General features: G+C 34.6%; 1 protein-coding gene across 2 annotated transcripts in view; it reads left to right on the top strand.

The window, feature by feature from the left end:
• LOC145680814 (uncharacterized) overlaps window positions 1-15,123 on the top strand; it is a 106,473-nt gene that overhangs the window by 70,849 nt on the left and 20,501 nt on the right. For both annotated transcript variants that reach the window (XM_081751890.1, XM_081751891.1), the window contains exons 7-8: window positions 336-458; window positions 5,233-5,355. In XM_081751890.1, the coding sequence (XP_081608016.1) occupies window positions 336-458; window positions 5,233-5,355 (246 nt within the window). The remainder of the gene's footprint in view (window positions 1-335; window positions 459-5,232; window positions 5,356-15,123) is intronic.

Raw genomic sequence — 15,123 nt, 5'->3', positions numbered from 1 at the left:
ACAGTAGCAAAGAGGTATTGGTTGTCTGAAATAACAGGATATTGGATCGCGTGATCCAATACTGTATAAGGTAAAGCCTGCTTTGAACTCGACTAGTTAGCAATATACATTAAGCAATACACTGGCTTAATGGTATAGTTCTAAGTTTTGCTTTGTAAGAACCATACGTCGAATACTATCTTGCGAAATATTAATGAGAGACTTTTTTGATTGCTTACAGAATATAAGAATGAAACAAGAAACTAACACTATATTTCATTTTGTTTGGAACTTAAGTTAGTAGAAATCTTGTAGAAACTTGATGCTTGATGTACTTATTTTTCTTTTCTTTTCAGGGAAGAGACAGTGTAATGCAAACGAATTTAGGTGCAATTCTGGTCAATGCATTTTCAATCTCGATGTTTGTAACGGGGAAAATGATTGCGGAGATGGAAGCGACGAGATTCTTGAGAAATGTGGTAAAAATTATATTTTCTTTACTAGATTCTACGTAAATTAGTGTTAATACCGTAGAAATGGCAGTAATATATATATATAAAATTCCATCGATACACTTGCTAATTCGCTCATCAACAAATCTTCAGAACTACTTTGTCTTGAGATCTTGAGGAAATATTTCCCTTAAATTGGAAATGATTAAGCCACCTAGGCTGTAGATAAGACAAGATTTCGCAAAATATATATCCTAAGGGAGGATGGGGGGTTTGAATGATCTTTTTATGTTCGCCAGATGCTCAAACTTATTAGACATAGTTCCTTTCAAATTATATTATGCATATCCTCCTTGCACCTTAAGCTGCAAATACCGCTGAAGTTTTGGGAATTGTACATTCTAAGGGAGAAAGGGGAGCTTGAAGACATTTTCCGGTCTCTAGAACTTCGAGAATATTAGACGTAGAATTTTGAGATTTTTTATAAACATTCCTCTTTCACCCTAGCCTGGGGATGAAACGGGTATTTGTGAAATACGTGTCCTGAGGGGAATTGAGAAACTTTATTTTATTTATTATTTTTTGTCGTTTACAGGGTCTCAGATAATGTTAGACGCAGACTCTTGAAATTTTGTACAAATATTTTACTTTCACAGCGGGCTGCAAATAAGGTGAGGTCTTGAGAATTATATATCCTCAAGGGGCCATGTGAGAAGGCTTAAACACTTTTTCTTTCACCACATCTCCGAAATTATAAGGGGTACAACCTTCGAATTTTGTATACATTTTCTCCTTGCACACTAGTCTGTAAATAAGACTAGAATTTGGGAATTGTGTAATTTAATGGTAGTTGGAGGCCTAGGGTAATTTTTGCCGTTCATGAGATATCTGAAACTATTAGACGTACAACGTTGAAAATTTGTATATATATATATATATTCCTGTTTTACCTTGGGCTCTACATAAGGCAGGAGTTTGCAAAACAAGAGGAATAGAAAGGAGGGTACTTGAATTTTTTTAATTCGCCAGATCTTCGAAATTATTCGACGCAGGACCTTCAAGTTTTGTATAAATATTATTGCATGCTAGGCTAAAGTTTTGGAATTATATATCCTAAAACATGAGTGGGCTTAAATAGATTTTTCATATTCGCCGATTTCCGAAACTAATCGTATAATCTTCAAATTTTGTATAAATGTTCATCTAACACCCTAGACTATAAAGAGGGAAAAGTTTTGCGAACTCCATATCCTAGAGGGATGGGAGGCTTAAATGACTTTTGTTGTTCACCACATCTTTGAAACTCTTAGGCGTAGCACCTTGAAATTTTGTATAAATATTGTCCTTGCACTCTTGCATTCTAGGCTGTAAGTTAGACTACAAATATTCGAAATTACATGTCCTTTGAGTGATGGGGCTTAAACAGTTTTTATTTGTGTGTTTCTGTTATTCACTTGAATTCAGTATCGAAGATAGGGATAGTTTAACGCAAGTTGAAGAAGATTTGAAAAATATTTTCCGTGGTTACAATAGCAGTACACGCAAACATACGTATATTTAATATATTTGAAACTAGCTGAACATAGATACACTGATACCCAATAAACTCAACCTGAGATTTAGCATGAAATACTTGGTGTACTGAAGTTTTCTATGAAATTCCTTGTTGGGTTGAAGTTTTCCATCAAATTCCTATCGTAACTGAAGGATTGCCTTGGCATGAACACGTTATGTGGTAACCAGCCAAAATATACTTTGTAATTACGTGGCTCTATCTGTTAAAGTATGTCGTAGAAAGAACTTTACGATTTTCTTCATTAGCGATTGATTCCATGAGGGACATACATGCACAGCAGTAGAGAGTAAATGGAAAATATGAGTTACGACATAGCAGCCATATTAGAGGTATCTGAGAGTTGTTTGGTACATGTTGACTGATTGATCGTCTATTTTAGCGTTCTCTTCATTGAGTATTCCATTGTCGATTGAAAAATGGGTTGGTATTACTCATACAATTTCTATTTAGGCCGGATGCTAATTGATAATAGAGTAGAGCGGCCAATCTTAATCAGAAGAGACGAAGAGAGTTTCTCATTTGCCACACATTAAAAGCAGTTGAGGAAGAACATAGATATCTCACTTGTAAAGGTGCAAGATGAACGAAATCGTGGGAAGAATAGTAATTTGTTACCTAGACAAGACGCTCCCTACATTACCCGTAGGTTTGCATTCAAAGAACAGGTTCAATGTCTTTACTTTATCCCTCTGTTACAAACGGGAATTATAGACCTACTATTTCCAATTTCAGTGTGTAATTCCCATAGTTTGGAAGTTTGCTGTAGTGGCACAATGTGAAACGGAAACTCGCTTCTTGGTTTTCTCAAGTAAACAATATGAAGCCAGAATAAATTAACTACATTTTCTTGGTATGAGAACTTAGCCTTTACAAAAACTGTGACAACTTGACACGAACTGCTGACATTGAGATACACCTTCGTGTCACCGTTGGGTCAGTTTTTGTACTTTGTTACGGTATAAAGTTCGGTGTGAAATACTCATAATTCAAATGATTTCCTGCTTAAACTCAAAAACCGTCAAAAACAGTTAGTTCACTTTGGTTTCAGACAAGCCAAACATTGAGAGATGATCCAAAGTAGACTTGCTTTTTTGGTACATGACTACTCAATTCTTGTTAACATGAAACAGCCAAACAAGTAATGACAATTATACTCAATTATAGTATTATTATTTTGACTGTCTGAAGCCAGAGTTATCTAACTACATTTTCGCCGATTCCTGGGTTTAATCATAAAATCTCTTGAGTTACGTGTATTTGAAACCGAGCCTTACGTCACAACAAACTCAGTGGCGTATACTGATTTGAAGCATGGGCAACCCTGACCATGTATATTATTATTATTAATATTAATATTACTATTATTATTATTATTAATCAAAATATGCATAACAATGAACAAAAAGTGGTTAGTGTATTTTGTTAGAACTTTTGTTTTGAGACCATTAATGTTTTCCACCGTAAATGAAATACCATCATACATTCGCGCAATTAACTTTTCCTGGATTGTATTCGTAAAATGTTAATTTTTTCCAATGTCACTTCATTCAAGAGTAGTCTCAGTTACTGACGTTGGTTGTCATTCCGTACCAGTCTTCACAAAAATTCTGGGTATAGCAACATAAGGCAAAAATGCAAACAGTCATTATAATTGTTCGGCGGGAGCTCATGTGGTTCGGATTCTACGTTAATCAGTAGGTTCACGTCTCATATAGCCTCGCTGCTGAACGGGATGTTAAACTCAAAATCAACTCAACTCAACTCATTATAATGTTATGTCCATTATCGCCACATAGATCATAAATTTTGCGTTGTGTTAACACAAACGGTTATGGAATGTGCCTGGTTATCCCATACAATGTTTTTTTCGTTCATAAGTTTGCATCACAAAATATGTAGGCCTATAATGATTTTGCTATTTCTTCCTAAATCCATTAGTGTATCGATTTTAGCCCTAAGAAAACGATCTATAATCAATTTACTTTGTAACATAAATAAAAATTGATAATTTTCTTCGTAGCATTTCATTTTCCCGCTTAATATTAGCTACAATGCTCACCAGAGTAATATAAGTTAACACATTCTCCAATCTACAATACTGTCTGCGGGTCTCATTTCGTAATGTTAGGCGCAAAATCAGCGGATTCAACTCAATGCAAATAACGCAATAAGTAATTATAACTACAATAACAAGAATCTCAAAGTAAAACACAAATTTTGCATTGCGTTGAAGCAAAGAGCTACGAAATGATGCCCCGGAATTCTAAGATAGATCCAAAATGGCTGCTATGTCATTGTTCTTAGCTTAGATTTACTGGCTCCGCCTACAGAAACCGCTCCAAAGAGAGGAACCCTGGTTGGTTGCTACTCCGTGCCTCGCTAGTAGAAATACTTGTAAAGAGGAACCTACGTGAGCTCGCAAGCAGTTACTTGTTTCTCTCTGGGGGGCGCGGTGGCTCAGTGGTAGAGCGTTCACCTCCGGTGCTTGGGGTCCCTGGTTCAATCCCAACTCGCGCCGAGTGGACTTTGTGGTGGACAAACACCGTGTTCGTTGGTTTTCTCGGGGTTCCTCTCACTTTTCTCATTTCGCTCATCTCTCATCATCACCGTCTCCTTTAGCCTAACCGGGATAACCGTGGGACGTAAAACTTAAAGATTTCATTTCATTTTTTGTTTCTCTCTGCTGGCAAACGATGCGGTTTCCCAGAGTTGTCAAATCATCAGTGTTTACGAAAGCAAGAGGGATTGCGTTCTAAGCGTTAACGGCTGTCTTAGTATGTATTCACGTTTGCAAAAATATAGAGAAACTAGTACCACGAAAAGAAGATAATAAACTGCAAACGTATTATTTTAAATTAATTTATACGTGTTATATTAACTTTCTTTATTCATGTTGCAGGCCTACCACCGGTAGCCTCTGTTTCCCATAATATACGCCACTAAACAAACTGAGTGTAAAAGCTGACGTAATTGTCCCGTAACGCCTATGTTTCAATAGCAGCAGTTCATGTCAAGTTATCATTATTTCTATAAAGGCTAATTTCCCACATCTCGAAAACGTACCTAGTTCACTCTGGCTTTTCAGATAGATCACATAATGTTATGCTAGTACAGTATGTTACTAACCATTGTTTAAAATAGGTGTAAATATTAAACTTGTGAGAAATCATATTTTCAGTGAACCAGATAACAATTCAATAAATATAAACCGACTTCTGTTTCCAGAGAAGAGAAAGTGTGATGAAAATCACTATCGCTGCCCATCCGGACAATGCATTCCTCTAAGATTTGTGTGCAATGGAGTTAAAGATTGTGAAAGTGGTAGTGATGAACTCAAGGAGACATGTTGTAAGTATAATACCACCAATTCTTCTATCCCTTTCGCAAATTTTGCATGCACAATAAAACACTTATTTATTAATGAAATAATCATTGTTGGTCCCTTGACTTTGAAGATCGAAAGCTGAAGTAATCTGAGCAAGCTCACACTTAGTCTTGGGTAAAATAAGTGAATACAGACGGAGTCGCACAATGTAACAAAAAACAGTTACCTTACATTGAAGACATGACATGCGGATTGTTTCATACACAAAGCCATTATTTAAACAGCTCCAACAAATCTCGAACTTCTATTACACTTGCTAATACCAAGTATTTCTCACATGGAACAGTAGAAGAGGTGGAAATTGTACAATTACTGCATTCATACGATAATTTCACTGCTTTTACGATGTAGGCCACACTGGAATTACAGTAAGCTCGAAAATTTGGTACACAATTAATACTTGAAATCTAAACGTTTTAGTTTAAATAAAAGAGAGATGAATGCAAGGGCATTATTATAGCTAGAAACATACGTTGATGACTAACCCTCTGCTTTGTTTACTATTATACTGAATTCAAATGTTCTAATAACGTGCATTTTCTGGTTGATTTCCCTGAGACAAAACCAAGGAGTAAGTACAAAAGCCTCGCCTAAATCAGCAGGATACAAGCAAAAATACTAGAATGCATTATGTTATGTTTTGATAACATGTAATTCATCATATCTGCCTTTTCCGTAGGAGTGAGATAGACCACTATTGTAGCATGCCTATAATTGTATTAATTTTTCAGTTAAAAGTTAGTTTCATTGACGAATCTTCTCAGATTATGATATATCAATGACGCATTTTATTTATATTTTACATGTACTGAGTACATTATTAGTATTATTCAACTATTTATTATAGTTATCCATCGACTTACGACCACGAACTTATGATCGGTTATACAAGTCTCAATAGGTGGTTATTATTATCAACAACCGACCTATAATAATGAGAAATAATAATAATAATAATAATAATAATAATAATAATAATAATAATAATAATAATAATAATAATAATTATTATTATTATTATTACTATTATTATTATTATTATTATTATTATTATTATTATTATTATTATTATTAGTAGTAGTAGTAGTAGTAGTAGTAGTACTAGCATTATAAGATATGCAATAATTCTATCCGAAATACGGTAATTTTTATTCTCCTGTACGGCTTTTGCGATGTTAATAGTTTCCAACTCTGAACAGTGGAGAGGCCTGCGATGAGGGCAAAGACTACAGTGATAATTGCAGTGCGGATCAATACGCACTAAAAATGTGTAAAATATGCATGCAACTATGCACTAAAAAGAAGTAAAATATGCACACTAATATGTAAAATATGCACTAAAGGAAATATATAAGCACAAAAGAATTACTTGAAATATCTATATTTTTCAAACTACTACACAATTGAAGATAAGAATGAAGTAACAATAGCTTCCATCTCAAGTTAGGTTGCAAAATCTTGAATCGAATTTACAATCCCTATTAGTAAACACAATCTTATAAAACCGTTAAATAGTTCTGAACTAAAGTAAATTGCGGTGCCCTCCCAATTTGTTAGTGTAACATATCTCCCTAAATTTGTTAGTGTAAATGTATTTTTCGTTGATCCGATAGTATGTCCTTGTATGATGAATAGGTACGCTCCAGGCCCGTATCCAGGGGGTTCTAGGGGGCTGCGCCCCCCTAAATTTTTACTGGACCATTCTAAAATTTTCATGGTAGGCTTGCAAATAAACTATAATATGATGATGAATTATAATATGGTTGGATCGGTCCCTCATAACTTCTACCTTCCACCCCTACGTTTTTGGGCTGGCTACCGGCCTGGTACGCTCCACACTACAACTTGTCATTGGACAATATTTAAATGTAACTATGTCATCTGGCGTGAGATCTCATAATAGTTCTCCTGATTCACCTTGTAGCATAGATTTCACTTTGCACATACATTTCAAACCTGGGTTCTTGGAAGCCACTTTGTCTACTTTTTCTGCAACAATTTTTCCCACTGATGTTGGAACGAACACAATTTCTTCATTGCAATTTTCTCAAAGGGTGAGTGCTCTACACAAAGACTCTAGTTGCATCCATCTGTCTCCAGTTGCGTCACAATCGAAGGGAGGGATGCAAAATGTACATTTATAAAAATCATTTGCCTTTGTACAGTTTCTTTCTGGTATGCTATGCATCTAGCGTTTCTGGAACGCAATTTGCTTCCTTTGGATGTAGTGCGAGCAGTACCTTAAATATAAAATACGTACGTATTAACACTGACAGTATTGTACCATTGTTACAAAAGTATACGTAGTTCAATTAGCATCGTTCTTTAAAAATGTGATTAGAGAAAACTACTTCCTTGTTCAACGTCCTGGAGATGGGATACGGACAAAATCTCGCGGCCGAAACATCGCCGCCCAAAACACCGCGTGGCCAAATCCTCGCGACCGAAAATCTCGCGTTGCCAAAACCACACCACCCAAAAGCTCCTGGGCCAAAATTTCACTTGCTCAAAACCTCGCGGAATGAAACCTTTCCTTAAACTTTACCCAATGAGTTTGTTAATATGCAATTCTATGTTACTACTACTACTACTACTACGAATAATAATAATAATAATAATAATAATAATAATAATAATAATAATAATAATAATAATAATAATAATAATAATAATAATAATATACAAAATATCGTCAGCGTGGGCTTTCTTGAGTTATTCCCGTTTCCTTCTACTTTCTTCGTTCCATAATTTCCTTCATCCTGATCACCTACGTCTCCTTTAACCTACAAAACATAATCGAGCGACGTAAAAATTCAGATATTATTTCATACTTTCATAAATCTTATTAGATTTTGTTAGAATTTCCTAAGGTCAGAGTCAAAGTGAAGTAAAAACCATTCCAGGTTTAAACCCCATATATGTTGCAAATTTGATCGAGACCAATCGAGTGGTTCAAGAGTTATTAAGTCACAAATGCAGCCACTTTCATTTTTAAGTATTTTTATATGTCTCCACCTTCCCCTCCCTCTTCCCGTCAAAGTGAAATGATAAAAACCATCCCAGGGTCTAACTTGATTTCTGGGGCAAATTAGATCGAGATTGGTCTCGTGGTTAAAGAGTTATTAAGTTTCCAACAGAGATATTTTTACATATATCCCCCTCCGCTTCATTGGGCCGCCAAAATAAAATTCTAAAATATATTCCAGGCAAAAACCTCATCTATGTTGGAAACTTAATCGAGATCGGTCGAGTGGCTCAAGAGATATGATGTCAAAAAAATAATCGTTTTCATTTTTATATAGGATAGATTTTCAAAGCACGCGTTAGAACTTTTATTCTCATTATTTAAAATGCAATTATGTGTTATTGCAAAATATATACAAACAGCAATAGGGCATTCAACATCGAAGAAATCGTCGTTACTATGTTTTATACTGACGACATTTCCTGCAGCCGAGATTACGTCCTGCGTAGTTTAGACCAGCCGAGATTCTGTGTCCCGAGATCAGGACCGCAAGGTTTTAGCCAGGCGAGATTTTGGGTATGACGAAATTAAGGGACGCGAGGTTTTGGCAAGACGAGTTTTTGGCCCGGCGAAATTTTCACCCGCAAGGTTTTGGACGGCGAGGTTTTGTCCAGGCGAGATTTTGGCCAGGAGAGGTTTTGGTCCGCGAGGTTGTCGCCGCTAGGTTCTGGCAGCAAGGTTTTGTACCCAAACCCCTGGAGATGCGTACTATAATACATTGACGCCTGAATCCATTTACCCCACCTTGTTAATATCGGTTCATGGGAGGGAGTGTCAGGAAACATTGCTTTGAAAACCCTCACTCTATAAAGTGTTTTCAGAAATACTTTTTTCACAGTAGAGATCGCATTATTTACATCTGGAAACTGTCCAAGTATTTCTTCCGCAACTCTATGAGGACCAGGTAAAACACGTTATATGGGTCAAAGTTGGATATAACATTTGTAATATTTTCCGTGCTTTAAACATATAAGGTGCTGAATCTGTGAGGAAGATTAGAAACTTGTGTTCTCTATCTCTAGGCGGTCATAAAAGTTTTGAAAATAAGACATACATGAATTAAGAAATAATATAGGTAAAAGAAGCAGACTAAGTTCCACGAAATAAGGCCAATAACTTAAGTTGTGAAAATCTTACTTCTGCCAAAAAGAAAGTAAATAGAGACTCTCAGTTTAAAAAAAATCTAGAAAATGTATTAATTGTATTGAAAATTAAAGGCCCGGAGATTAGGAATTATATTCTTTAATATTACTTTTGAAATCAAGAAAATGAGGTAATTTTATTAAGGAGAGAGACTATAAATGAGAGTACCATCGAAAATCGTACTTAGGTAATGCACCATGAACTGCTCTTGCTACAGTTGAATGATTTGTTTGTTCCAAAGCTTTAGTCAAAATCATGGGTGGTGTTCCTGGTTCACTTTGGCTGAGCTTTCCAAAAACCACATTAGCGATATATCGACCACGCGAATCTGTGGTTTCGTCTATAGACAGCCAAACTGGAAAATCTGCGATATCATCCCCGATACTTTGTAAAATCTGCAAATTATTTAATTTAAAAAGTATATCTTTCCATGAGCAGTTTTATTATTCTATACAGCTTCACATGTGTTTGTTTCTACTCCAAAACGTATGTTTGCATGTCGGAAATTAAAATGAAGATAGTTGGTTTCTTTCGTAAATTAAATAAAACATTGACTGCTATTTTACCATTAGCCCTACAAAAAGAACTAAGTTAAATGAAAATAGAAAATGAATAATACAGAGGACTAAATGGATTCAAGGCCGTAAACACTGCAAAAAGAGCTTATCTCGGTATACAGTGGATCAATATAATACTTTCATAGTGTTGACTCGTCTACAACTTTTTTGGGCGCAATACTTCGAGAGGAAACTACGAAATTCAGGGTTGCTCAGCTTTATTAAAGGAATGTTAGTTTATGTTAGCTGCGATGAGCGCTTTGTACAGGGCACAAGTGAAACTATCTTCACTTGTTTTTCTTTGCTAAGTACAGTGTCAATTGTTTGCTGTTCGTAGGTCTTACTAGAATTTTTTAAGTAGATGGCTGTCTTCCTATGCTCAATTGCTTGATATTTTTTTGTCCCATGGTATCTGGAACAATACAAAATATTTATCTTTGAAAGAAAATTTAAAATCTCTTAATTAGACAAAGTTTAATTGAAGATAATAAATGTGTAACGTTTTCGACAACCAACCAAATATATTGGCTTCATCAGTCACGTATAATACAAGAGTTGCACAAAATCCTATAAACTGGTTCTGAACTCTGATAGGCTGGTCAGAATGTACTCAGCAAATCATGACAGATGTTGAAAAAATAGCAACTAAACACCATAAATCCCTTTTCCCCCTGGTCTGGCAAAACAATTAGCTACAAATTAAGTTTTTTTTTCAATAACTTGCCTCACTGTTTGTCAATTAATGTTCTCTGTTCTTTGGCATTTTTCTCTTTCTATATTTATGTTATAGTTTATTAAAATATTTATAAACTCCTAGATTCACACTGTTGCGATTCACTAAAACAAAGAAATTATGTTGAAATTAAAATATCCTAACTAATGTATCAAAATTATGGTCATTTGATAGTCAAACTCTGAGTAATACCCTAATCGACTGCAAACATCTCCAAACGAATCTGATTGTCTTTTGAGTGACGTCACTGAGACCGGAACCAGAGTTCACTCCAACTAGAAATATAATATAAAAGAATATTATATACTTACTTCCTTACAGCATACTCTACAGAAAATTTCTCCCCCGCTTGTTTATAGCGTAGGGTCTCCTGTAGTCCACTGCTTCAGTAAAACAATCTTCGATGATTTATCGTTATTCATCTTCACACAATGCAAACAATAGTAACTCAGCGGAGTACAGACTGTTTAAGATCAACAATACCCCTTGCCTTATATTGGCCAAGGAAGATGGCGGTGTACAGGATGCACGTGTTTTCTGTGTCATTGAAACGTGAGAGAGTGGGGGTAAGAAGTGTAAGGTAGCGTACACCTGTGTTTGAAAACTTTGCTCTCAGAAACACTCTTGGGATGAAACATTAACCAAGGAAACAAATACCGGTATTTCTAAATAGCCCTCAACTTAATTATTTCCTAGGTAATATGCATTTAAATGCACTTACGCAGTAAATATGCACTAACACCTGAAATATGCATTTATATGCACTATAAAACTCCTTTACTTCGGTTGGTTATGTGCTGAAAGAACTTTAGAATCAGGATGCATATTAGTTGGAGGACCGGAATAAAATATGAAACTATGCAAAATCCGCACTCTAATTTGAATGTGAAGGACATGTGTTCCACGCATGTATGATACATTTCACAACAAATGCGAAATATAAATAGAAGCTAAAGTCAAAAGTCTTGCAATATTTTAGTACACAACAAATTTGTTTATTATTGTATATTGGAAGCAGATTAGCATTCAAAGTATAACCTCTCGTGTTGGACTGTCTGCAGACATCTACCTACCAAGTTCCTCGATTCAACGTCGATACCATGTTTAGCTTTTAGATAGCAGAACGCCAGTCACTATTGTATGGACCTTCTGCACCTATTTTAAATTATTTCATTTTGATCCTACTAAAACCTATTTTTATGATACAACTTTGTCATTCTACAAATTGCCTAAGATGGTAGCTCGTTTAAAATTGCTCATTTAGATTTTCTTCTGAATCCGTATTATAATCTAGAATCGGAGAGTTGACATTACATAGCACAAGAAGTGAACCTTCATTTTTATGGCAAAAACACAATAACTTAATTCACAAAAGTGTTAATTTCCTAACTCATATTTTAGCCAAATTTTATCTTATGAAGTTCATTCTCCATTCTTTTAAAAATTGTAAACAGAACTCTTCTTTCGCTATTTCAATCAACAACAAGACCGAGTAGCGAAAGAACACTTCTGAGTCATTATGAAATTATTGTAGATGTTACATTTATGAATTACTTACTAGAACTTCACGCAATAGAGAACAGAAAAGGAGTATAATGCTAAAGTTTTCTGTTTTCACTAGTTAGTAAATTTCCAAAAAATAAACTAAGGTCCTGCATCCTGCTATAAAATATCGAAGTTCATGTTATTTCCTTGCCATCAATTCTACAGCCACTCTCAAGTATACTATACTCTTTATTCAATAGTGCATTGGTACATGATATTGAGACCCAAGGAGAAACCTAAAGTAAAATTTCGTATTTTCTACGAGAAAATTACCACAACTATATCAGAAAAGAACTCTTAAAGACTATGGTATGGTGTCTTTGTTGAAAAAAAATCACTTCTTGGTAAATTACGATCATAGACGCATTGCGGTTTTGCGATATAAATTTTTGTTTTTATTGCAATTCTATCATTTTATGTAGCAAAAACTACGTTATATATTAAGAGAGAACCATTATTTTTATTTGAACTATAATTTAACCCTGTATTATTAGAATATCTGGAAAGGCTGAATTCACTATTAATCACAATGAAACACTATCACCCACTTGAAGAATGTATGAAGCCATACACCATAAACAGTTCAAAACAAGACGCATATATACTTAGCTCAATTAAGAACGTCTAATTTCTGTGTTGTGGATATTTAATGAACTACGATTAAGCTGTTTTATTTTAAATTAAACAATTAAAAATACGCATATTTATCTCACGCGCTACTATGATTTTTTTTTTAAAATTTAGAGCCTCTATAGCACAAGAAGTAATATATGCATGGTTATTGATAGGTCACAATGTATACTTATTTTAGAGAAGACTTAAAAGGCTAGTCACCTTTATTTCATTTCCTACAAACCTTCTTAAATTGTAATCGCCGAGAGCGGCTTCGAAATTTGTCGACAAAGAGCTCCATGTCTCAAGTGCTCGAATATTTTTTTTTTCAAATGCCGATAGAACATACTGTACTAGGATTTTCTATCGTGAAGCATTCATCCTCTTTGTGGTGTAATAACCCTCACAGAGCAAGAAAATGTATTCTTACATATTGCTTTTGAAATACCAATTGTACAGCTCCTATATATACACACTAAGCACATTCAAAAGTAAAACACTTTTTTATTATTAAGGAAACATGATATCTAAGTTCTTTAAAATATCGTTGCTCTTCTTGTTGGATAAAATATTTACTTTAACAATTTCAATTTCCAATTCGAAAGCTTGTTTATTGCAGCCTATGAGATTCAATAGTAACCAGTTGAGAATGCTCCAAGAGCATCGCGAGAAGAAATTTATACAGAATGGATAGATGCAGCCGGAACGATAAATGTCATTGTTCCTAGATGTAAAAGTAAATCTTTGTATCCGCAGCTTCTTCTCTTTCTTGCAAAAATAAGCAAAATATCATCTCTCTATGACTTACATTTCTCGAAATATGGCTACTGAAATATGTACAAATTCGGACTTTTTTGGCCAATATCTAGGGAATCGTGGCCAATTTTTCAGTACACAGTTAATCAGTGGCCACCGGTTACTACTTGGTACCAAAATGATCACCATCTTCTTAGGTATTGATCAACATCAATGTCATTTATCAATATCATTAGGTCTTCCTAATCGTCGTTTCCCGATTTGATTTCAAGTTCAAAAATATTGAAAGTGTTTCTATTTTCTTCCATTCTGGCTACATTACTTGTTCATCTGAGAATTCGCGTAGATTTTGAACTGAATAATAACACCAATTTCCTGCATCAGTCGACATTAAATTTCTTCGTAGATATGGTTTTGGTCTGTTAACATTAATCCTAGATATTTGAAAGTAATACTTCGTCGAAAGTATCATTTGATGTTTTGATACATCCATATTTTGCAATATTACGATCCTGGCGAACTTCCATGTATCTAGTTTTCTCTGCATTTGCTTCTAAACCCATGTCCCTGCAAGTGTTTAATAAAACATCTGTATTTTTTTCTATTCTCTATCATCTCCTATCTGATTTTCATAATCAGGATACGCCGTAACCTGGCGAATACCACTCAGCTCTAGGGCCTGATTGCTTTCTTTGATATTCCTTACAGCATACACTAGTGCAAAGTTGGTTAATAATGGTTAATAATTTCTCTCCTTGTTTTAGGCCATTCTCAACATGAAAACTCGTAGAAAACGTTATTCTACCCGACTTTACTTTGGGATTCGTTTAAATATATCGTAATTAATCTAACTAGATTTTTCGGTATTCCAAGTTTAGTAAGAATATTGTATGTTTCCCTTCTAACCGAGTCATATATTTTTTTAAATAAATACATAATTGATATGCCGGAGTATTGTATTCCAATTTTTTCGAATCTTTGTCGAATGGTAAATATCTGGTAGATACTTGATCGATTTTACCTAAATCCGCACTGATAATATGTGATTACTTCATTTGCGTATGAGGTCAATCTTGCTAATAAAATTTTTAGAGGGTTTTATAGAACGTTGAGATTGGCTAATTCAATATACATTTTTTTAACATTAGGGGTCATTGAACAAGTATGGATTGAACAAGTTGATGATTATGGCAATAAATCAAGGGGCTGTTTTTTTAAAAGTTCCTTTACAATAGTTAGTAAACATTTTCCTCATATCCTGTTATCACACTAGAATCGTCGTAGGTTTGGTAATTTATTTCTTTCGGTAAATGGCTTTCAAAAGAGCTTAAAAGACTTTTCTAGTATGATTTAGATGAGT

Source organism: Thermobia domestica, chromosome 3 (assembly GCF_964235325.1).
Source record: "Thermobia domestica chromosome 3, izTheDome1.hap1.1, whole genome shotgun sequence".
Classification (NCBI taxonomy): Eukaryota; Metazoa; Arthropoda; class Insecta; order Zygentoma; family Lepismatidae; genus Thermobia; species Thermobia domestica.
The sequence above is the reverse complement of the archived record's forward strand: the minus strand, read 5'-3'. Positions and strand labels throughout refer to the sequence as shown.